Here is a 25,600-nt window from a genome sequence, read left to right on the forward strand (position 1 = left end):
GGTTAACGTGGGACAAGCTGCTGCTGCCCATTGCTCTCCTGGTTGCAAGTCCAGGGTCTCTTGGAGTTTAGGAGACACAAGTCTGTGGGGGGAGAAGAGGAGGGATGGAAAACAGGGGTGTGCTCCTACGAAAAAGCGTGCCCACCGAGACCTTAGTCTTGAGGGTTTTAAAGGCCGGGAGCTGAGGGAAGATCTCAATAGAATATTCATCAGCTTTTCCAGGTGTGCCCTTTCAGGGTCGTGGTTTCCACTGATTGGTCCGTGTCAGGGCACGAGGTCATTAGTCTTTGCAGCTGATCCTGGCGTTGCCCACCTTGTTTTGCTACTTTTCTAGGCCTGGAGCTGAAATACAGCTGGGGCCTCGATGTTATCTCAGGGAGGTGGCCTGCAGTATCTGGCTGAAAATTGCTCGGCCAGTTTAATCAGCTATCTGTCTCCGTTTCCCCATTCCACTTGCCAAGGACTTTTCCTAGCTTCTTCCCATCCTGCCTCACCACCAACAGTGCTCTCAAGGGCGCCACTGAGGCTCCGAGGGAACATGGAGGTGTTCTGGGAGGGAGTGTGGGTGGGGAAAGTGATGGCAACATGTGGGAAGAAGCCCGAGCTATTGCATCCGCCCTACCCTCCTTTCCTCTGGCTCCGCTTGGCTGCTTTTGTAACACAGTCCCACAGCCCGGTGTTGGGGGACTCTGTCCACCGGATGTCCCAGGATGGTTCTACCTCGACTCTTCACCAAACCCCGGGTCTTCAGAGCTGCTTTGTTTTATTTCACAAGCACACATATAGAGCATGCTACGTGCCAGGCACTGTTCAAACTGCTTGACTCACGTTAACTGCAGTAATGCTAACACAACCCGATGCAATGCATACTGTTTTTATCTCCATTTCTCAGATCAGGTGAACCAGGCATAATGCTGTTAAGTAGCTAGCCCGAGCCCCTGCCCCTGCAGCTGGGGAGTGGTGGAGCTGGGATTTGAACCTGGGCACTCTGGCTCCAGCTCCAGGTTCTTAATCACGGGTTAGGCTGCATCTCACAGTGGCTCCCATTGTCTCCCTGCTGTATGCCCCGCCTCCCTGCTTCGGGTGGGAAGAAGAGTGGTAATAGAGGGAGTAGAGCACAGCGCCGGAGATCAATAAACCTGGTTCTCGTCTGGGTTGTGCCACCATCTGGCCAAGTGACCCCGTGCAGCTCACTCAAGCTCTCTGAGCCCCAGCTCCACATCTGTCCGAGGAGGGAATGGATTGGCTCACTTCTACGTCTCGCTCACATTGGATGACGACAGGGTCTCCATAGAGCACTCAGGCATGCTTCGGCCAGGCCGCCCCTGCAGCCACCTGGACCTTTCCTTCGGAATTACCGGAGGAGGATGCAGGCAGAGTGAACACACTGGGCCACAAGCCAATGGGTGGGCAACCTTTGGAAAGGTGGACAGTTTAATGTGGCTCTGTGACCCTCGAGGAGGGGGACAGTCAGAACTTGGATAATGTTCTGCACAGGGAGGCCCTCCTATGATTATGACCCAGGATGGACCTCGTGGTTATGCTCAGGGTTATGATTCCCGTCGTGGGTCAGTAGGAAACTGGCAAGTGCTGTTCCTGATCAGCGAAAGGCCAACCCAAGTAGGTCTCCTTCCTAGCAGGCAGCAACAGATTCCATCTACTGCCTAATGACTTGAAGACACACAGGCTTTAATTGGATTTAAATGGACCATTTTAGCTAATTAACAGTCAAGATCAGAGAGTTTTAAATGGACGTGTTCTATTTCTTCAATGTTGAAATGCATGCTTTTCATGTTGAACATTTCTGAAATTGGAATAAGTCATATAAACAGCAATATTTATTTTAATGTCGTGTTTCCCCCCCTAACGTACATGCATACACAGACGCACAAACAAGCATTATTAAAATTGATGGTGCATATTAGAATTAAAAAAACAGTATTATACTTTCTTATGTTGCTTTTGTCTATGTTGGTGTGGGGGAGGGGAGAGAAGTCACTTTAACAAGAAGAGAAACTTTATTATAATTTTGAACCCCTGTGGGCAGGAATTAGCCTCAGGAAGGCTAGAAACCCAAATTTGGAACGCTGTGGGGAATCCTTGAAGTATTTCCATCTGTCGTCCTTGCCTCTTTCTGTGTATCTGGTTCATTGTTCACTCTTTCTGCTGACTGTACATCTCAAGATTCACAGCACCACATGGCCAACCACAGCCTCACAGAAGGACCAAATCTCTCTGTTTCTTTCTCTTCCGATCTTAACATCAGGGAAATACTTCCTATTGGCCCTTCTAGTCCAATAAACTGTAACTGGACAGAGGTAGGGTCACATTTTACAAGATGACTTCCCATCCCTGTGGGTCCTCAGATCAGTGCAGGGAGATGCTGTAAGTTGGGCAGACATCCCATAACATCTCCCCGGCCAGAGGCAGGGGCTTACTAGTACACGTCATTCCAATGGCACTAAGTGTTGGGGTTGGGAAGGGCAGTAGGCAGGGCTCCCGGAGACAAGTCCCCCTAGGCTAGAGCCGGAGGATTGCCAGCTCTGACAGCAAACCGGTGGTCAGGTCAGCATTGGCCATGCTGGATCAGCCTGGCTGCCCAGGGCTTTGCCCTGATCTCCTCCCTCAGGAAGGACAAGAGGACAGAAGGACCATTGCCCAAGAACGTTGGAGGAGTGACAGGGAGCAGAGATGATGATCCCAGAAGAGGACTCCTCTAGAAAGGCTACTAACCTGAAGATTACCACCACAGAGGTTCTTTCCAGAATGCTCTTTGAGCGTCCGGATTTTGCTGATCTCAGCCTCACACCATGCCCAAGGAAAGCAAAGCCCCTCCATAATCTCTGGAGGTGAGAAGGGGTGGAAAAGATGGGTGGGGAGGAAGCCCAGAAGCCAAGTGTCCTGGTCTGTAATGTTTGGTGCCTCACCCTTTTCAGTCTGCTTGGGTGTCTGCAGTGGTACTCTGTGGCCTTCAGTTCCAGACCAGGTGATGAACCCCTCACATGACACCTTCCTCTCTCCTTTCTGGCCCTGAGTGCTGGTTGCAGCAGTTTCCCTGCCTGTCCTGGAAGCTGTAGGGGCAGCTGACGTTGAGGAGCCTCTGACCTGGAGATTTGGCAAGAGAGCTGCTGGCTCAGTTGGAGAGGAGAGAGGGTAGTGTTCAGCGCCAGCTCCTCTGAAACCCAGGGGAGCGAGGGAGCAGGCAGGGGCAGGGAGGAGCAGGGTGGGAGAGCACCAGCCTCCCAGGGCAAGAGAATAAACCAGCAGCCAAAGGACTTTTTATTTCCAGTTCTCCAGTTTCCATTCCCAAGAGATCTGTCCGAGTGACTCACAAATGTCCTTATGCACCGAGAAATCACCTTGTGTGTAGGTACAGTGAGCCAAATGAGCATTTCCTCTCTTCTTCAGCCCCTCACCCCTACCATGGTAAACAATTCTGGGAAATACTAGTTTCTGTGCAGTGTGCGCGTATCTGAATTGGGAGAGTTGTTGGGACACACATAGTAGGAAGCCCTACACATAACTGAATTGGGAGAATTGTTGGAACACACAGTAGGAAGCTCTGTTATATGAGAACTGTTGAGGTACAAGGAGAATTGCATGTAAATATGGTCCACTAGGCTTGCTGGATTGGTGATTCTTGTGCCAACAGATCTCCATAACTTGCTGTGTGAACTGGGAGATGTTATCTCACCAATTTCTGTCTTGATTTTCCTATTAAAGAGAAAAGAACTATGGACACTGCTGGGAAATGGTACGGGTGACAGTCATCCCAACCCCTTTGCTCCCGTGTGGCTTGATTGGAGGAGACTAATTCTATTCATCTCCTTCTGATCCTTCCCCAGGCCCCTTCCATCCACCTGGTTACCCAATCCCTTCCCTAATCCCCCCGCTAACTTGGAAACTTCAGCCAAGTTGGTCATTCTTCCTCCGTTGTATATCTTAAATCCATCTTGCTCTTTCCAGCTCCCCCATCACCTCTCACCTCGTCCATTGCAACATTGGTCTTCTAGGTTCTTAATCCAGGAACGTGTCCCTTTGGTCCACATCTGACCATTAGCACCCAGGCTGGGTAACCAGGATAAAACAAGTGCTTAATAAATATTTATTTACTTCTTTTTTGAGCACCTACTATGGGTAAAGAATTGCACTATGTTCTGGGCAAATAATAAGGAAATAAAGCAGACTGCTCACATAAAGCTAATGGTGATAACACATGATTTAACTATTATGATTTGAGTGTGAGGAGAGAAAAAGTGATGGCTCTTTTAATATTAGAAACACATTGAAATTGCATTAAAAACCAAAACAAAACAACAGACTTCTCTGCTTTGCTCCACTGTGGAATAATATGAGGCAAAATGTTTTATTTAAGGAAGCTCCAGCCCAGGTGTCGTACCTTGGGCTTATTTAGCCATTTTCTCTAGAGGTTTCTGATGCTCTTTCCTCAAACCATCAAGCATTAAAATAGCTTGAAGACAACCTTAAAGATTGCCCCGAGTCTCTTAAAGAACATGACTTTTCATTTTTCCATCTTTTCATGCAGATAATTGTATGTATCTCTCTAGAGTACCTGTGAATTTTCATCCTCTTACAAGTTGGCTGGGTTTGCATTCAATTGAAAGAGAGGGAATAAAATCCTTTTACCTACACTGAGCAAGAAATGGAATTTAGAATGAAGCTGCTTGATGTGGGAATAGATCTCTGACTAGGAATTGGGGAGCACAGATGCGGGGTCCGGTTCTACCGCTAGGTAACTGGTGAGTCAGATCATGTCACGGGGCCTCAAGTTTCTCTCTTTGAGAGTCAAGGGGCTGGACTAAGTGAGGTGTCCTTATCTAGTGGTGGCAGTCGATCATGATGGATGATGGTGAAATGGGATGCCCTGTGCCTGGGGCCCCTAATCATATACCAGAGAGAGAACTTGGTATTCTGGTTTCTAGGTAATCTGGGGGACTGCTTGTGGGACCACAGTCATTGAGCCCACATTTACCCTGTGAATGAATGAGTCCAGAGATTCATTCATTCAACAAATATTTATCAAGCACCCAGTACATAGTGCCAGGAACTGGGACATAATGGCAATGGAAAGCTAGTCTAAAGTCCCTGCCTTCAGAGAGTTTTAAGTCTAGTGGGGGGAGACAGGTAGCAAGTGCCCCCCACCCTACACCCCCAAAAAGGGAAAAGTACAATGTGAAGTGCGAAGAGGCTGGAAGCAAGGTGCAGGGACAGAGGATGATGCTAGGAAACCATTTAGGAAGTGGTCAGGGAAGACTCCCCTTTGAAGGGCCCAAAAGGAGGAGGGGGGTGCAGAGCGTATCTAAAGGCAGGAAAGGGCTGCAGCGGTTCTCAACCTGTGGGTCGCAACCCTCAGAAAACACATATAGCGTATCAGATATTTACATTACGATTCATAACAGTAGCAACATTACAGTTATGAAGTAGCAAGGAAAATAATTTTATGGTTGGGGGTCACCACAACATGAGGAACTGTATTAAAGGGTCGCGGCATGAGGAAGGTTGAGAACCACTGGTAGAGTACCAGGGGAACTCAAGGGAAGCCAGAGCAGCTGGCATTTAGTGATCTAGAAAAAAACACGTGACATGAGGATGGTGCAGAAGGCAGAAACCAGGCCAGGCAGGGTCAGCAACTGGGACTCCCACACCTGCAGAGGCCGGCAGCTGGGGCTCCCTGGTGTGTGCGGCTATAGAGCCTCAGCAGATGGAGCCCGTGGCCACAGGCTCAGGGGGCAGGAAGGACTTAGCACTCTTCCCAGGGAGAGGAGGGTTATGTAGGGTTCTACTGCCCCCTCCCGACCCCTCCCTTCCCTGTTCCATCCTCAGAAATTCCTTCCCCCACCTTCTTTGGGGGATTTCCTCTCTCAGGGAGGGTGAGATGACCTTGCTCTGGTTTTGGAATTCCAAAACAGGCCAGGAATAAATCTCCCAGACCTGACTGGCTTCCAAACCCAGAGCTAACTCCGTTCTCCTTCGCTGCGGCCATCGCTCTGCCCCCTCCTCCTCTCCAGCAGGAGCCAACGCCCGTCTAGAAGGGGCTACTGGAATTCCCACTTAGAGTTAGTCTTTGGGGAGACTCGCTGGGGGCTCTTGTTAAAATGTGTGTTAGACACAGATGGGGTTACAGTTATAAAACACACACAGCGTACTAAGCAGTAACTAGCTGAGGGCATGAGGGGGGCACGGAGGTCTGGGACGGGACATGCCAAGGACGCTGAGGGTTCCACTTGGGGCCCAGCAGGGGGGGTCTGTGCTGCTGGGGAAACCTCAGTTTCCACAAATGGGAAGAAGGAGGATCAGACAAGGGGCTATTTCCAGGAAATTTTGCCTCATATACAATATCCCTTGGAGAGGCCTGCTTTACTCGCTCATTCACTGTAATATTTAAGATGCTCTGCTAAGGACTGGGCTGGGGCGGGTAGGGCAGCAGCTGGGAGGGTACAGTCCTGACCTCCAGATCACAAACGAAGGGACAGTCCCCTGGAACCCACGCTCGGCCAGTGCAGAGGCCCAGGACGCCCGGGTCTGGAGCTGGTGCTCCCACAGGCAGCCCAGGAGGAAATCCGAGGCTGTTGTTTGGCTCAGCACATGATCTTCACAGACATGAAAGAGAAAATGGGGCAGCAAGAATGTGTGTGGGCCGACTCTGCTCTCTTTTCAAGCCTGGAGAGCCTGCAGGGGAGAGAGGGGCCACCCCACAGAGCAGCCATTGATCTCAGGAGGCTCAGGGAGATGACCCCGGGGACACACACACTCTGCCCGCCACCCACTCCCTCCTCATTGTTCACATGGCTCTCCGTGACCTGTGTCCAAATGAATCCCAGGCTCCAGGGCAAAGGTCCCTGGGAACGCCAGCATGTAGGGTCAGAGGTGACTCTGGGCCCATGACGTCACCACCACCCCCCTCACCCCCCCCCCCCGGGGGAAAGCTGCCTCGAGCATCCCCACCTGTGAACCTCAGGATGGGCAGAAACTGGGTCGGAGAAGAGAAATACAGGCCCAGAGCCGTGTCTTTTGAATAGACCCGAAGGAGGACAAACCTCTACACATCAAAGATGCGGCTTTGGTTACCTGAACTTGATAGTTTGCTTGGTTCCTGAGTTACTCTGATATTTTAAAAGCAGTTTGAAGTGATGTTTTTAATTTGGATTGAATTAAACACACACATACACACACACATGTTCTCTATATGTTGTACCCTCTAGGAATGCTGGACTGGTTACATGTTAGCAAACATGTGTGATGCGTGTTTGTGTTCACCAATGTGGAAATTGTGTGTTGGTGGGGAACTTGGTGTGTACTATGTAAACTGTTGAGATATAAACGGACCCTTTTAAAAGTATGTACAAAAGTATTTTCTTTCTATCTGAATGTCCTCCTGAGCGATTTCAGAACCAGGTACAGATGGCCCTCATAGTCCGGTGGCCGGCCCATTTAATGTGCTCTTTTTCATTATCATCAGCATCTTCTTGTTGAAGTAAACCAGCGTCCTAGCGACCAAGAGAAAAAAATGACGGATTGAATAATAACACATTGCAGGCGGATCACAAGCATTCTCGTGTTTTCATATGACACAGTGTTTTACGTAAATGTTAAAGGCACGCCTTAAAATTAAATACCCATTGCATTTTGAAGTTATTACATGTTCTTACAAGCTAATATCTTTTAAAAGTATCTTTTTAATATCTTTTTAAAGTATCATACTTTGTGAGACGTTTTTTGTACTCGTTCAATAGAAACTTATCTGGCCACTGGGTAAAGCTAGCAATAAGACTACTGGTGTGCAATATGTTAAGATGAAGTGTTCATCGAAACCTTTGGCCTTGTGATTTTATCTTTGAAAACCCGTGGGAGGTGACATTAGGAATTTAAATTCATAAAACTAACATATACAAAGGTAGACCGCCCCCCCCCCCCCCCCCCCGCAACAAATTACTACATTTGTACGTGAGAAGTTCACCTTCAGGCTGGGGAGTCTACTTTTTAAGCTGCCTACGCTCTTACACACACATGTAAAAGTCTGGTGGAAAGCTGTGCCCATCAGTGCACATTGAGTATCACGGAACGTGTGGTTGGTAAGGAGGCCCAGGCACTGGCGATGCAGAGAATAAAGCAAGTCCTAACGGAGAGTGGCTCTGAAGAAAATGTGATCCAGCCCATTGTGGTGATACATTCGGAGCTGTGGACAGGAAGCATCAATTTCCCCTCCAAAGGCCAGGGAAGGTGGCGCGGTGAATTGGACATCGAAGGGTTGGCAGTGTTACCAGCTGGGGAAGACATTTGCGGCAGAGGGAACACCTGGGTGAAGGCATCATAGGGAAGAGGGACGTGCTTGAGGGCTGTAACAGGAGGTTCACATTTAAAGGGCCAAAGATGCCCTCCGTGGGAGCTTGGGCCTTAACCTACAAGCACCTAGTGTGGCAGGTTTGAAGGCACGTGGAGGCTGAATGGGTGCTTCTGGAGACAGACAGAAGGTCCCACAGGGGACCCACGGAGGCTGCCTCTGACTCTCAGCTGTGACTGCTGCTGGCAGAGCCGGCCTCGTGAACATGAGCCCAAGGCTGTGGCCCAGCGAAAGCCATCCCGTTCCCAGCAGCTACACACCCCGCAGGTCCCTGAAGAGAAAACCCAGCAATAGATGGAGCCAAACCATCGCTTTCTGCTTCCAGGCATTCCTTCCCGCCTTCCCGGTGAAGCTGCCCGTGGGTAATCATTAGTGATTACCAGCTATGTGCGGTGGTGGTTGGAATGGGAAAGCTATAATTCTCAAACAAGAAACGCTGGAACGAGGAAACATCTCAACATCTTGTGAAAGCGCCAGGAACATACTCAGTATATTTTTAACATCAGTTTTATTCTTTCTTTCTTACGAGCCCACTACCGGGCTAGGGGGGCCTAGGGAAAGAAAGGACAGCTGGTTGGCCCAAACGCCCAGAAGCGAGGCCTCTCCCTCTCTCCGGTGGCCGTTACCCACAGCACTGCCTGTGGTTTGTGATCTCAGGTACACCAGGTTCACGGTGGTTTTCCTACGTGAAAGCACAGGCAGTGTAATCATTACACGCAATGAGCTTTTGTTCTTTTCTATTCCATAGCATGCGTCTCCATGTCTAAATCTGCCCTTGTTCAGTTCAACAGAAGACCCGTGTGTATGGGGGAAGCAGGGAGCAGTGGGCAGAGAGAGAAATTAGGAAAATCGTGCATCCATGCCAGCTCCACCAATGACAGCTGTGTGTGTGTGGGGGGGGGGGTGTTTCATAGGAAAGGACAGTGTTTGGAAAAAATGCTGATGAATAATGATCCCAAATAATGACATAGTGTGGCAGGTTTGTTTAAGTTTAAGCAAATGAGAAGGGAAGAGAGTAGGACGTAATGGTAGCTAATACTGAATCACCTTTGTTACTGAGTATCGTGTCATACGTGTGCTACACGTGTCCATGCATTGTCTTATTATTCACTTAGTTCATTTGATCCTCGCGGTAACCTTACGCAAGAGATACCGGCATCCTTCCCAGTTTACAGACGAAGAAACCGAGACTTAAGAAGGTATCGAAAGTCGCACTGCTGGAAAGTAGTAAAGCCGGGATTTGGACCCAGAGATGCCAGGAGGCCTTCCGAAAAATCCTACTTTGCGGGCCCAGACTTTTAAGCCATCTGTCAAGGGCTCAGCCTTCCTTCACCTGGAAAAGGACGGTCACTAATGTGTCCTTAACTGTCACTAATGTGTCCTTTTTGCTAGGAAACACACACTGAAGTATTCAGGAGCGAAGAGGCAGCTTAGCATCAAATAGTTTAAAAAGTAATATTCATACGACTATACAGAAAGCACAGAGCTAGAGCAAATGTGTAGTAAGACATTAACAAATGGGGAATCTCGGCGAGTGGTATGTGGGATGCTTTGTACTATTTCTGCAATTTATTTCCAAGCCTGAAATGATTTTTTAAAAAATTATAAAAACAGCAACAAAAGCCTATGAAAAACCCGCCCGGAGAAAATGATTCTCTGTCCTTTTCTCCTTCATAGTATCCTTAGACATTTCTAAGTTTGTTGTGGTTAAAGTGGGCAGAACACCAGGATGTCTGTGGTGCGCGCGCGTGTGTGTGTTTAGGGGCCAGAAGTGTGAGCTGTGCTGCAGAGCTATCTTCCCCTGTTCTGAGCAGCAGCCCACTTCCTGGGTCTGCACAAGAAAAGAGAAGCAGTAACTACCATGCATTTCACAGCTATTAATCACCAGGTTCTCCAGCAGACCCTCCCATCCCCTGACCCGGGAGGCAGGAGACAGGTCTTTCCAGGAGGTGGACTGGGGACCGGCCTCTGTGTCCGCTCCTGCCAACATGGTGCAAAGAGCTCCCTGCCACTTGAACTTGCAGGAGAAAAAACGGTCTTTACCAGCAGAGAGCCAAGAAACCAGTGCAATTGGTTTTACCTGATTATTAGAGAATATTATTTTGAGTCGAGAAAACAGGCTGCTAATAAATGCTTTCACTGCTGCTTGTCTTAATGACTCCCTCCCAGCTTTTCATAAAGAACCAATTAATTAGCTAGCAGGGCCTGCAAGGAGAAAAGGGTCTCCCTTGGTCCTTGGCCAAGAATTCCCTAAATCACTCCATCTGCTTGTTCCAAAATCCTGTGCCCTTTAACTACTGTGCACAGAAGCCCTTCATTCTGTCAGCTCAGGGGGATTTTTGAAGCTGCACGACTCCCTAGAGTGGGACTCCGTTTGCAGAAGCAGAGGGAAGGGGACAGACAGATAAAGAAGAAGGCGGGAGGGTGGAAGCCTGTCCCAGATCACTGTCCTTCCCTCAAGCAGGGCAAGTCTCGATCTGCAGCCCCTTAGGGTGGGCAGGAACCTTGGGACTAGCCCCTTACAACCCGCCTGGACAGCTTGGAAATCCCTGTGTCCTGCAGGGCATTTGGTCATAAAATGGTATGTGGCTTGGTCACTTTTTCTAATAATAGTCCCTTGTGTTTAAAGGAGCAGAAAGGCGGAGACTGAAGTCCCAATGGCCTTGGGTGTTCTTCTCTTGGGGCCGGAATTCTTCCACCTGTGTGGGCGCTGTTCGTTTCCACTTCACCTTTCAGGCGGGGGCCTTATTTTCTTTATCTGGAACATGGTTTCTCAACCTGGGCACTCTTGACTTAGTAGACCAGATACTTTTTGCCCTGAGGGCTGTGCTGTGCATTGTAGGGTCGTTAGCAGCATCCTTGCCCCCTAAAACAGCCAGTAGCACCCCCTTCTAATGGTGACAACCAAAACTGTCTCTAGACATTGTCAAATGTCCTCCCGGGGAGCACAACTCAACCCCAGCTGTGAGCCACTGACTTAGGACTTACTTAGGAAGAGGGGTCTTCCTGGGAAACCACTGGAAACAGGAGAGGGGCCAGCGCAGGCCGGAGGCCTTGGGTTCGAGTTCGGGGTAACGGGGGAAGAGAAGTCGTTGTGATTGGACACCAGCCATTCTGGAGGCCAGGCTTTGCTGTCTTGCTCTGGGTGCTGGTCCTAAGACGTCGGAACCATGTCACATTCTGCACTGGCTGTTCCCACAAGCGTTGGAAAGCCTTCTTGGGAGCAGGGCGATACGGGAAGCTGACCTAGAGATACTGAGGTCCAGATTGCCGGGCCGTGGTCTTTGACTAATTAGAAATACGGCATCTTAAGAATGTTTGGGAGAGTCTGTCCGAGCCACACCCAGCTGCCTGCAGATTAACCTAATCCTGGCTGGCTCTTTCCTCTAATTAGAAATTAGAGCCGCCCGCCCTGTGGAAGGTCACAGAACTCCTCTCGTTCGGAGAGCAGAGCCGGGGACCGCCCAGGGTGGTTTCCATGCTTCTGCAGGTGCCCGCCCTGTATTTTCAGGAAAGTGCTGACAAAGTTCATCCCAAAGAAAATATTTGCTCTGCTTAAAATTAGAACGAAAAAGTAAAGTCTGGTCTTCTAGGGGGCACTGTAACTTTAGCTAAAAAAAATAAAAGGGCCCGGCCGGCGTGGCTCAGTGGTTGAACGTCGACCTATGAACCAGGAGGTCATGGTTTGATTCCCGGTCAGGGGCCGGGTTCCGGGCTCCATCCCCAGTGTGGGGCGTGCAGGAGGCAGCCAACCAATGATTTTCTCTCATCATTGATGTTTCTATCTCTCTCCCTACCCTTTTCTCTCTCAAAAAACAATTAAAAAAAAAAGTAAAAGGAACAAAACCAGAGAAAAAAATATGTTGAAGCGCACGCATAGTCCACTCAAGAGTACAAGAATGTGAGATTTTACTCTTAGGAATTTTGTACATAATCCCTGGGATCCTTCCGACTCTTGGATTTCACAAAATAAAATGTCATATCAGATTGTTGAATAAACTGCCGTATTCTGGGGAAAGGATTTGACCAGATTAACATATTCTCATAAAAAAATAATCTGCATCATTAACCAGCTGTAACAAATCTAATTCTACTATAAAATTACTCTCCACTTAATGTAGGCCTTTTTAGTTTTAAAAATAACATCTTAGTTATCGAACATTTTGTAAAATGCAGATTAACGTGTTTGCTTCGGTGGTAAATGACTGGAGGCCTGGCGATTAGGAGGTTCATGATTTATTTCTCACCTGGTCTCCGGTGGGCATCACTTACTTGGTCTCGCTGCCATCACCCATGTTCCCCACAATTCATTCTCCACCCAACACTCAAGTGACCTTTCAAAGGTGTAACTTGCATCATTCTGCTTATCACCCTCCAAGGACTTGGGGTAAAATCCCAGACTTCTTCCCTGCTCACAAGGCCCTGCCCCGTCAGTCCTCCTCCCTGACTTGAGCACCAGCTGGGCTCTTCTGCCTTTGGGACTCCATACCAGCAGCTCCCCCTGATCTTTGTGTGGTCGATGTCTTTCTTTCGCTTCTCTGCCTCCATGTCACTTCTCCAGAGAAGCCAACCCCCAACGCCCAATCTCTACCCTCTCTCCCTGCTTCATTTCCTTCACTGCTCTCATTATGACGACCTGACATTATTTTACACTCACATCGTTTTATTCAAATGTCACCATGCTATAGTTAATTCTATAACTTGATTTCCACCCTCCCTCCCGCCACCTAACAATGTACTTTGGAGATCTTCCCATGCCAGACTTGATAGACCTACTTCATTCTTCTTAATAACTGCATAATATTCCTTTAGATGTACCAGAATTTGTCTAACAGTTAACCTCTAACCCAGGGGTGGGCAAACTTTTTGACTCGAGGGCCACAGTGGGTTCTTAAACTGGACTGGAGGGCTGGAACAAAAGCATGGATGGAGTGTTTGTGTGAACTAATATAAATTCAAAGTAAACATCATTACATAAAAAGGTACGGTCTTTTTTTTTTTTTTTTTTTTTAGTTTTATTCATTTCAAAGGGGCCGGATCCGGCCCGTGGGCCATAGTTTGCCCATGGCTGCTCTAACCTCTAACCTCTTCCCTATTTATTTCTGATTTTTCCTATTATAAATAATGCTAACGTGAAATAGCCTTTTGAACACATCTCTGCACATGTGCAAGTTTTTTCTGTAGGACAGATTCCTGGAAGTGGAGTTGAAAGGTCAAAGGTGGTGCCCATTTGTCATTTTGACAGATGCTGGCTGCCATACGGCTTTCCTAAAAGGCTTTATCCATTTATACTCCCACCAACGTGTGTTAGCTGCACACTGCCCGCATCCTCACTGACATTATTAGTATCATTTTTGTAAAAATTTGCCTTAAGGGATATACAACAATGGCATCTTATTTTGCCTCCTAATTCTAAAGGCAGTTTTCAGATTGTTTCCTGCTCGTGGCCCCTGGAGTCGTGCCTCCAGCTCAGTTCGGAGAGAAGCAGCAGAATCCTTTGTGTGAGCTCTGAGAGTTTCATAAGATAAATGAGACCTTTCAAAGCAGTCTCATCCATCCCAGCAGAAACCTCATGTGTCCTGTCCCCGAGCTCTCTTCCATCCATCATCCACACACCCCGGGAGTTCAGCGAAGGCTCTGAAGTGAGTCGAAATCTGCCCAAGAGCAGCACGCCCCCCACCCCGATCTTAGCTTCTCTGACATCATTCAGAGCCCTTCGTTCGGCTTCACGTAAGGACCAAAGGAGACTGAGGCCTGGTCATTGACACAGCATCTCCAGCGGTGGCTTCTCAAACCCGGAGGGGCATGTCCGCTCTCTCTACGGGAGGCAGGACCAGAGAGCCAGAGGGCACCAAGGAGATCATATCGCTGACTTGATCTTTCTGGTCACCAACCCCAATCCAGGGGTCATCCAGGAGCCCACACAGGGTCACCTCATTAGAACAAAGACAAATGCCACCGATGCTGCTAGTGTTCGTATCACCTAGGAAATTACAAGGGTTTTAGGAGCTCTGTGCTAGGAACCAGGGGTAGAGACCAATATATGTATTTTCTATTGTCTCAAGAAAGTCCCTAGACTTCCCCAAGGAAGGAGAGTGTGGCTGCGATTCCTGGGTGCTGGTTCGATGCTACGCTCTTTGCATCTATCATCTAACAGCTCTGTGAGGTAGACAGTGTTATTATCTCTAACTTAGAGATGAGTCTGCAGCCAGAGCGGTTGAGTAACTAACCTAAGGTCACCCAGCTCGTAAGGTCCGCGGCAGGATTTGAACCTCGAACCTCTAAACGTATGTTCTGTTGCCTCTTAGGTGAGGTCGGTGTCTTAATCTAAGACATGTCAAAGGCTTTATTTGGGGGTATTAAGAGATTATTGTTCATTTCTTTATTTATAGGTTTCTTTTAAGAGAAAATGCCAAAGTAACTATGAAATTACTTTAAAATTGTGACCTTTCTATGCCCCTGAAAGAGTCCGCCACATGGACATCTATTTTCTATGGGCCAGTTTCCTTTCTCCACTTCCGGTTCAAGATGGTGCAGGGGTTCCCTGGGCACCCTGGTCAAGGGAGGGGTAGGGTGAACAACTGTTTCCGTTTCCTATTGCTGCTGTACTCAATTACCACAAAGTACTGACTTACACCCACACAGATGTATGATCGCATAGTTCTGCAAGTCCTAAAATCCCGGTGTGTCCTTCCTGGAGGCGCTGAGGAAGATTCCCTGGCCTTTTCCATCTCCCAGAGGCCACTGCACTCCTCGCCGCATGGTCCTCTCCTTCGTCTTCTAATCTCTGCTCCCGTTGCCCGCTTTCCTCCGAGTACATTGGACCCACCTGCATAGTCCAGGGTCATGTCCCCATCTCAAGATTCTTAATTTAAGCCACATCTGTAAAGTGCCTCCTGCCACGCAAGATAACACATTCACAAGTGGCGGGGATCAGGATGCAGACATCTTTGGGGGTGTTATTCGGCCAACCATCTCACTTCGCTGGAAACTAAAAGGTCTTCTGGGTAGTGGAGCTTTGAGTGCTACAACTACTACGAAAGTTCTGGGCCAACCTAGATCGTCAGCTGCCCTTAGCAAGAGAGCCCTTGTCCCAGGGAGATACTCTATGACTCGTAGGGCAGTAGAGAGAGAAGATGAACACCAATAAGAAAGCTGCAAAGGAAACGGTTTCTCCAGTAACACTGTGAGGAGGAAAGCAGCCTTCACCTTTAGGGAGCCCCGCCCCACACGGTAGCCTCCAAGGACCACGTCCTTTCAAAGGAGCCTTCTCCACCGAATGTTCTCCACTATTTCCTTGATAAAAGCAAAGCTATTTGCTGGATAATCTCTACTTCAAAGTCTGAATTATCCCTAAATAAGAAGCCTATACGGTGAACTTGAATTCAGAAAGGTTCATAAAGTGTGGAACAACAGAGTTGTAGTTAAAAGTAGAGCCGATTGCCCAAACCAGTTTGGCTCAGTGGATAGAGCGTCGGCCTGTGGACTCAAGGGTCCCAGGTTCGATTCCGGTCAAGGGCATGTACCTTGGTTGCCGGCACATCCCCAGCGGGGAGTGTGCAGGAGGCAGCTGATGTTTCTCTCTCATCGATGTTTCTGGCTCTCTATCCCTCTCCCTTCCTCTCTGTAAAAAATCAATAAAATATATTTTAAAAAAAATAGAGCCGAATCCATGCCCGTGACCGAGACTTGCCACCTCAATGTGGAGCCATGGTCGGGTTTCTATATTGGGTTTCCTCTTCCGATCTTTCTTTCCTATTCCTCACCTTCCCCTCCATCCCTAGCCCCAATCCACCCACCCAGTTATATTTGGTATTACAGTCTGTGGGTTTCTAAAATAATTCTCTCATGTGTTTATGAGTCTCACTGAAGGGAAACCAGTTCATGTCATATTTTTACACATATATTTAGCTTTCTATTTCTGAAGAAATAAACAAAAAAATTCTTGTTCAACGATGGGTGAATTCCAAGAAGCTTGGAGCCTGCTTTGGAAAGAGTGGGGGATGGGATCTGGGGAGCTTTCCCAGTGGAAAGGGTTTGAACGGAGGCCAGACTTCTGGGGTGGCACGCAGCCACTGGGGCACAGGAGAGGGTCACCCAGCACGGTCTGTCAGAAGTGACAATTCGTGGAAGTGAGGGTCATAAATCATCCTTCAGCTGTGAAGACGGAGGGACTCAGATTCTCCCAAGGTAGGGGTAGTGGAGCAAAGAAGATCGCAGGAATGAGGGAGTGACTGCCACTCTGTGTTACTCCGTGACAGCCGGTTCAGGGCTGCAAGTGGCAGTGGCTGCAAAAGCCAGACAGATCGATGAAAATCCAGGACCTAGAGGAAATGCAGGCATGCAGGGGGTTCTGGGAAGCATTTGTTGCTTTCTTTGGTGAATTCAGATAGCCTGAGGCTCGTGCTGTGGGGATGGGGACCGCTGGTGGGACTTGACAGATGGTTGAGAGAACCGGACTCCAAGGTGGCAGGGCTGCTCTGAGCACGAGTCTGTTCCGGGACCTCAGCCTGATCCCCACGGGCACTTATACCCAGCCCGCCCTTCTGCCGGCCAGCCACTGGCCATAGAGACTGGGCGGAAGAATGCACCAGATCTGGGCAACCCCCCCCCCCCCCCCCGCCATCCCTGAGTCAGAGACAGGCCAAAGAAGGTGTCTTTTACTGAAGAAAAAAATTGTATTCTCATAACCTCAAGGGGCTTCATGTTATATTGCTTCTTCTATAGGCGTGGGGAAGGGGTATGAAGGAAGGGCGAGGCCACTGTGCTGGTGAATCTGCATCCTCTCCCCCAGTTCTGCTGAGGCATCATCCTTGGCAAGCATCTGTCCATGGCCGGCTGGGGGCAGGCTGGGGGCTCCCTGTGGAGAGTAAGTCCATAACCAGCTATCCGCCCACTCAGCTCATGGTGTCTAAGGGGTGGCACGGCGGGCTCCCAGGATCCCACCCGTGGATCAATGGTAGGGAGAAGACTATCCTTTAATACTTACTTCAGGCTCAAGTTGGAATCTCACTTGGAAATCATCTCATGGCGTAGGCTGGACAACTCAGAGACAGAGGACTGGGACCTACCCGCTATTTCACCCACCAGGGGAACGTGGCCTCCCAGCTCCCTTCTTCCAAACAGATGGGGACTGGAGCACCTGGGACCAGAGGAAGATGCAGAAGGTGCTCTAGGTTGGCTGGGGGAGGGTAAGAGGCCCTTAGTGACAGTGGATGGATGTGGTATCATTGCTTTTCAAACAAGGAAAGCCAAGCCCTAGAGCCTTCCGGAGGACCCACAAACTCCATGCCTGACTCAGTTCATCTGCTCACATCGCCTTGTCCCCCTGGAATGAGTGTCTTCTGTTTTAAAATGTAGGTTTCACTATTAGGTGTAGCAAGGCCAAGAGATCAGGAAACAGTTGCCTGAAAAGAGAGTGAAACTCACAGTTCCCAAGAGGAGAAGCCCTGCCGCGCTTGCCGGGGTGGGTGGTGTAAGACTGGATAAGCACCAGGTCAGTCCGCAGGCAGAGGGAGAAGGGGAAATGCAGGCAGGAGCCTTTCTGGTAATTTCCACAAGAGGGAACAGGGGAGGCAGAGTAAACAGGTTTGGGACTGGCTCGTTTGGGTAATTTCAGCAGATGCTGGCCCTGCGGTGGTTAAGGCAAGGGGATAGTGTGACCCTAGGTGTGAGAGCAGACAGAGGAGGTGGGGGGGGGGGGGGGGGCGGGGGAGCGGGGATGACACTCTGATTGGGGGAGTTTGCATTTGAAAGGCGGGCTCTAGTGTAAGTTGTTCATTATCTCTAGGAATTGTCTAACCCGGGGAGGGGTGGCCCTCCGGGGTCAGCAAGGCCCCAGAGATCATAGCCTCAGAGAGCAGAAAATAAAAATACAAGGTTCATCCACTTTCCTCTTCTCTGTTTCCAAGACCCAGTTCAAGCCTCAAGCTTTCCCAGACACCCCATTCCATCGGGACCACTCCCTCCCCCGAAGTCTCATAAGACTTCATGTCCCTGCTGTTCATTTTGGTATCAATTATCGAAGGAGAGTGTTCTGTGTCCCTGCGTCACACACCTAAGCTCCTCAGAGGCGGGCCTTGTGTCTTTTACTTATCTTCGTAACCTGCTGCCCGCGGGCCGAGAGTTTGACATGCTTGTCATAGGGTCTCAATTGCCTTCAAGCTCAAAAATAATCCATGTCAAAGTGGCATGTCTTAGGGAGGCTTTTTAAAAACCCCTCCAGTTTCTTTCTTTATTACCTAGGGCTTGATCTTTCTAATACTCAGAATGTATGCAACTCCAGACCCCCTTTATGAAAGCCTCCGTTCAGGCAGCTCCAGCTGTGAATGCAACTCAGAAGGGACCCTTTCTAATTTCAGCTGGAAAGGAGAAATTGAGTAAGTATCGATGCCCTGACTCCAGTCTTTCCTCCATGAACTCCCTGGGAGAGGAGAGGCGATGACATACAGCAGTGGGTTCACGGAGTCGCCCGGAGGCAGAGGAGGCATGTCTGTCTCATGTATTATTATTAATGGGCAAACCATCTGTGTTATGTCCATCTTCGCTGGTGGGTCCAGCCCACGCTGTCAGCAAGGGAAGTAGCCTGGAATGAGGGGACACAGTGGATCCTCAAGGTATTGAGGGCAGGACACGGCGATGCTGCCGGCCACCTTGGGCTCCTCCTCCATTAGAGAGAGAGCGATGAGGGAGAACAAATGGAGGGCGGGTTGGACTTGAGTGTAAAATGATAGAGTGATTTGGCTCTGTCCCTGGGGCAGAGCTGATGGACAAAAATAGACCACATCTTGGGAAGCCTGGCATGAAATTAAACTCCAGGGCTGTAGCGATAGCCTTGCCAGTGGGCTACCTGCCAATATCCAGAAATGCCCTTGTCATGCAAAGCGGAGGTGGTGGTGGAGTGGAAGAGAGAGCTTCTGTGGAGGGGGCCCTGACATTGCAGGGCTGTCCCATCTGCCTTGAGTCCCTTGTTATTCAAAATATAGCTGATAGGCCTGCAGCGTTGGACTCATTTGGGAGCTTGTTAGCAATGCTGAATCTCAGGTAGGGCCAGGGGGAGGGGGCGGCCGAAGAGGTTGGCACCCTCCACTGCAAAATTCAAGGAGGCGCCCCAAAACTTGGTCATCAAGATAAATAATACTTTTAAAAATCAAAATTCATGCAAAAAAAAAATCCATGAGATGAACAAAATAGCATAATTTTAAATGAAAACAGGATCTGACTCTGCACTTGAAAGATTCTGCCTCTTTCACCTCCCCCTAATCGTGGCCCAGATCTTAGGCCCCGCCCACACGGTTAGAGTCAACATTCTAACAAGGTCCCAGAAAATGCACATGCACCTTGAAGTTTGCGAGGCACTGCTTTGGACAACACCTCTCAAGCCACATCAACTCAAAATCTTGGAATCCAGACAGCAGCAAAGATGGATAGGGATAATCAGAAAAAAAGTTCCAGAAGCATCCGCCCCCACCAGTTGGCTGGCCATTTGCCTGGATTTGCACACGGCCACCTTAGAATTGTAGTGTTTCATAGTTTCCTATAAACTTTAAAACCTGTTTTATTTGGAAATCATCATACATTCATAGGAAGTTGCAAAGAGAGTACAGAGAGAAGCCATGTGCCCTCACCCACCTTTATAGCCACACCCACCTCCCTTCCCTGCCTCACTCCCATCCCTAACTCTTGGCAGCCACTAATCTGTATGAATGAATGGCATATAAGTGGAATCATACATATGCAACCTTTTGAGATTGGCTGTTTTTCACTCAACATGATGAACTGGAGAGTCATCCCAATTATTGCACATATCACTTCCTTCATCGAATTGTTTTTGCACCCTTGTCAAAACTCAGTTGGCCATATTTGTGCGGAGCTATTTCTAGAGTATTGTATTTCATTAATCTATGTGTCTATCTCTCTGCCAATACCTGAGGTCTTGATTACTATAGGTATATGATAAGCTTTAAAATTTGGATAGATTTTCTCACTTTCTTCTCTTTTTTTCCCCCCAAAAAGGTTTTAACTACTTTAGTTCTTTACCTTTCCATATAAATTTTAGAATTGTACACCCCGAAAATCTTTCTGACATTGACATCGGAAATGCATTAAACTTATATGCCAATTTGGGAAGAATTACTGTCTTTACAATGTTGAGTCTTCTAACCCATAAGCACAATAACCTCTACATTTACTTAGATCTTTGATTTCTGTCACCAGCATTTTGTAGTTTTTAATGTACAAGTACTGTGTTTATTTTATTATATTCGTACCTGAGCATTCATTTGTGTGAGCGGTTATGAGTGGCCTTATACATTTAATTTCACTTCCACATGTTTTTGCAATTACTTTTCTTAGATCGACCTTGTATCTTAGGAACTTACTGAACTCACTTATTAGCTGCAGGAGTTTGCTTGTAGATTTCTTGGGATTTATAAGTAAATTTTCATGCCATCTGCAAATACAGTTTTTCTTTTCCTTTTAGATCTCTATTTTTTTTAAATTTCCTTTTCTCGCTTTCTTGAGGTAGCTAGAACTCCAGGTGCTGCGTTGAATAGCTGTGATGAGAGCAGGCATCCCTGCCTCGTTCCTGATCTCAGGAAGAAGCATTTAGTCTTTCTCTGTAAAGTCTGATGTTCGCCGTAGGTTTTTATGGGTGTTCTAGACCATGCTGAGGAAGGGCCCCTCTAGCCCCACTTCTCTGAGTTTTTCTTGTGGGGAAGGAAGAAATTTCCTCTACTCTTCCAGGTTCTGGGCCCCACACTCAACAAGGACAGAAGTTCCTTTGTTTGGGACCTCAACCTACATGTCTCTTCATCTGGCTGTTGATTCTTATTCTTAAAATCCTTTGTAATAAATTCATGATCTAGCAAATAAATGGGTTTCTCGAGTTCTATGAGCCACTCTAGCGAGTTTGCTGAACCCAAGGAGGGCTTCTTCGGAACCATCGAAATCTACAACACAAAGTAAATCTGTGGCCTAGAAATAATAATGTCAGTATGAACCCACACAGTGTAACAAATGTACCACAGTAATGCAAGGCAATACTAATAACATAGGGGGAATGGTGTGTGTGCGTGGAGTGGGGGAGGAGATAAAGGGGCTGAGTATATAGAACTCTATACACTATTTGCTCACATGTTTTAGCAATCTAAAGCTGTGCTAAGAAAGAAAGCCTATTCGTTATTTAAAAATGCAACTCTAAGAGAGCTGGCATTAAAAGAAATGTGATGAGAATTTTTTAAGCTTTAGGAGAGCCAGCAGGGTCACCCTGGAACCTTGCTTTTAAACTGCACTGCAAGCCTTGCTACCCAGGCGCACTTACAGAGTCCGTCACCTGTGAAATAAACTCAAGCCTCGCTTCCTCAGCGGCACAAGCTCAGGCCCCGAGAGAGCTGTAGAGCGGACCCCCTGAGAAATAAGAGGGCCAAAATTTTCATCCCCTTCCTAGGTTACTGAGTTTTTCTCATGAAAATGAAATGGGGCGTGGCTGGCCAATTTGAAAAAGCAACATCACAAATTCCTTCCTCAGGGGGGCAGGGGGAATACATTTCTCTGGCTGAATGCTCCTCAACTCACTGTGATGATGGGTTTTTGACCTGACGGTTAATTCTCCCTAATTATGCAGAAGGCTCTGTAAATTTGTTTTGGTGGGTTTTCTCTTCGGAGTAACTAGATGAGGCAACCAGCTCACCTTGCCTAACATAAGAAGGCTGCTGCTGCTTCTTTTTTAAAAAATGACTCCTGCGCGTCAGAATGTCTGCACGTGATCAGAGGGAGCACATTTCCTTCTGTTGCTCCAGCAGCTCTTAGTGAGGGGCTTGTTTCAAATCCCCCTAAACCACACTGGCTCGTCGAGTGGAGGCCCTTTAAAACTGGATTAATCCCCTGGAGTTCGAAATCCTTTTGCTTTGAGGGCTGAAATCTGGCTCCCTCACCTTTTGAATCCCCAACTTGTGCTTTGAAAGTTGGCACTTTCTCTTTAAATGGCAAGAAAGATCGGAGGTAAGCCTTCTAGAGCTGAATGTATTGATTGCAATGATCGCCTTTAATCCACCCCTTTCCTCCTTATAATGTGCGGCTTTCTTCTCTTAATTAGAAAGAGCCAGAGATTATCTGCACAAAACCGGGAGGTTTATTGTGATTGGCGGGATTGTCTCTCCTGTCCACGACTCCTACGGAAAACAGGTGGGCTCCGCTTTGCCCCTTTTCTCCCTCACCTCCCCTGCCCCCCACTTCCTGACCTGATGCCTCCTCTGGTATCAAACTGCCCCACTGCCATTTCTGCTGTGATTCCTGCCAAAGCAAAATGCTTGGTAGCAGGCACCCTGTTTCCCATCTCTGGACCAGCCAGACCTCAGGGACTGGTTTGGGCAGCAGCTGGAACAACTGCCCACGACCAGGCAGCTGCTGGCAGTGCCAGGCTCAGTCCAAACTCATTAGAAGAGAAGCAGTCACACCCGCTGAGGGCCAACTGTGGCTCGGCAGGGATGCCTAATTATCGGCTGGTTATGGGCAAGGCAGGTCTTTCCTGGGATTTTAGGAGGAAAAAAGACTTACACCTTTTATAATCTGATTTTACAAAGTCACTTTCCTGCCCCTCCATCCCTGCCACATGTCCCAGACAATCTAGGAGCCACTCCCCTTGCACCCCCATGCAACTTGGTGGGCCCCAGGGGAGCCTGAGTCTCATCTCTGTGCTGGGCACATGGCTGCCCCGAGAGGTGGGGGCTCATCCATGGGCCCTGTTGCGGGTGGTCTCCTCCTCCTCCTGCCCTTCATTCCTCTTCTTTCCCTGCTGCCCCTCCATGCCTGTCTTGTGTCTGATGGACAAGTAAAGGGGGCACACCCTCATTCCCTGTCACCACCGAGAAATGGCTGTGCTTTTGGAATGGGCTGCCCCGAATGATGTCTTGGGAGGTGGTTGGGAGCAGACACAGGTCCCATGATTGCCCTGTTGCTTCCCAGGGCCTTGTATCGAGCCGGCATCGTCTCATCATGTGTCAGCTGGCCGTCCAGAACTCCGACTGGATCAGGTAGGGCTGGTCTGCTGATGCCGGAGGCGGGTGGCCCTGGGACTCACAGGGGTGGGTGGAGAAAGGATGGGTCTGGGCAGGGGTCGGGAGGCCAGGGAAGATAGTAATCCTATTAAAGACAAAATTCAGCTGAGTATATATATATATTTTAAATATATATTTCATTGATTTCAGAAAAGAAGGGAGAGGGAGAGAGATCAAAACATCAATGATGAGTGAGAATCATTGATCGGCTGCATCCTGCACGCCCTACAGCGGGGATCGAGCCCACAACCCAGGCATGTGCCCTGACTGGGAATTGAACCGTGACCTCCTGGTTCATAGGTTGATGCTCAACCACTGAGCCAGGCCTGCCGGGTCAGCTGAATAGATTTAAAGATCAAATTGGCTTTATTCAAAGATTCATGAATCAGGCAATATCCCACCTAGCAAGTAAAAAGGAGCTCCAAGGAGCTACACAAAATGGAAGGCTTTTATAGGCAGAAAGGGAGAGAGTGGATTGTTTCGGGCTTAGGTAACCTACCTGGGGGCAGGAGGAGGCTATCGGGTGAAGTACCTCACCAGGAGCTGACCAGGAAATTCTAGACTGACTGGTTAAGATAATAATCCCAGGAGAGACTGAAATTGCTCTTAAGCTAGGTATGACACTCTGGTTTGGTGAAGTGAGCTTAGCACAAGTGACTCCATTTTGGACCTGTTGTTTGTTTCAAAACAGCCCCATGCAAGCAATAGTTATGTAGACCTTCAGGGGTGGCCCAACTGATAACTTACATTTTTAACCAAGTTCTGGGGCCCATGACACTAAAGAGGGTGCTTCTAGTGTTTCATCTGCTCTGACACCTTTGGATCCAGGAATATTCTTGGAGCTTCCAAACACATCATTGGGTTTGGGGTGAGGCATGGCCAGAAAACCCAAAATGCTTCCCTACTTTTATCCCCACTCGCTTTCCAGGTGAGTGGCCTGGCCTTGGCTATTTCCTTTCCCAAATTGGGGTCTCTGGGGCCCCAGATTGACTGTGGGACAGAGGTGTGGGCGGGAGAGCGTTTGCTCCCTTTCCCAGGGACATTCCACTAAGATGGCAGAGCTGTTACCCACTGAGCCTGCCGTGTAATTAAAGCAACCTTCTGCTAATTATGCTAATTACACTCCCAACTTGCCTACAGCTGTAATTTGCATGAGTGGATGACGTTTCTAAAAAATAATGGCCCACCATGTGCACTGTCATTTCCCCCATGGAATCATCAGCAGCACATAGAGCAGTGGTTCTCAACCTTCTGGCCCTTTAAATACAGTTCCTCATGTTGTGACCCAACCATAAAATTATTTTCGTTGCTACTTCATAACTGAAATGTTGCTACTGTTATGAATCGTAATGTAAATATCTGATATGCAGGATGGTCTTAGGCGACCCTTGTGAAAGGGTCGTTCGACCGCCAAAGGGGTCGCGACCCACAGGTTGAGAACCGCTGACCTAGAGGTTCCCTTAAAAGGAGGAAAAGGAAGGAAGGAAGGTCGACCTCAGGAGGAGGGGCGCAGAGCGTGTGGAGAAGATGGGTGGGCCAGAATGAGAGCCGTGAAGGGAGGCGACAGTGGTGATTAAGAATCCATCCTTGCTCTTCGTGCACAGTGATCTGTGTGAGGAGCACATGGCCAGGCCCACCCCCGTGCCCACAAGGCACACCTCTGCGCAGGGAGGGACAGGGCAGACTCCCCAGCTCAGCTGGCTGCAGCCACCGCGGGGTGAGGGCTTGGCTCTCGCTATCCTATAAGGCCCCGAGGAGAATTCCCGTCGTGCAGGTAAGGATACAAGCAAGACACTCGTCTGGGCACTTTACCTCCAACACTCATCATGCCTTTCTCATCTCCCCACAAGAGAGGTGCTGCTGTTAGTTTTGTTTTACAGAAAAGTGAGCGCCCAGAGCGATCACATAGCCTCCCCACAGCCCTGCAGCTCGAAGTTCTGGGCCTGGGGTTCCGCCTGAGCAGACGAGTGTCAGCGTCCCTGCATGTCAGCCCACACACCCCTCCTCTCACAGAGGGGAAACTGAGGCTCGGGGAGGCGTATAAGCCCATGTTGTATCAGCTTTGAGATCTAACTACACAGCATGACCAGGTCTGCTCAGCGCCCTGGGCGGTGGTCTTTGGAGGGAACCAAGAAGAAAAGAGGGAGAGACTGGACACCAAGGGAGACCCCCTCTCTCCCCC

At 48.7% G+C, this 25,600-nt stretch overlaps 1 protein-coding gene across 2 annotated transcripts in view; it reads left to right on the forward strand.

Annotated features, from left to right (window-relative positions):
• The window catches only part of NMNAT2 (nicotinamide nucleotide adenylyltransferase 2), a 101,524-nt gene that overhangs the window by 51,409 nt on the left and 24,515 nt on the right, over window positions 1–25,600 (forward strand). The window contains exons 1-3 of one of the 2 annotated variants that reach the window (XM_036344595.1): window positions 16,672–16,741; window positions 22,458–22,546; window positions 23,327–23,394. In XM_036344595.1, coding sequence (XP_036200488.1) covers window positions 16,672–16,741; window positions 22,458–22,546; window positions 23,327–23,394 — 227 coding nt within the window. Of the gene's footprint in view, window positions 1–16,671; window positions 16,742–22,457; window positions 22,547–23,326; window positions 23,395–25,600 lie in introns of those variants that run through there. The other variant, XM_036344594.1, reaches the window with a different exon arrangement.

Source organism: Myotis myotis, unplaced genomic scaffold (assembly GCF_014108235.1).
Source record: "Myotis myotis isolate mMyoMyo1 unplaced genomic scaffold, mMyoMyo1.p scaffold_m19_p_18, whole genome shotgun sequence".
Classification (NCBI taxonomy): domain Eukaryota; kingdom Metazoa; phylum Chordata; class Mammalia; order Chiroptera; family Vespertilionidae; genus Myotis; species Myotis myotis.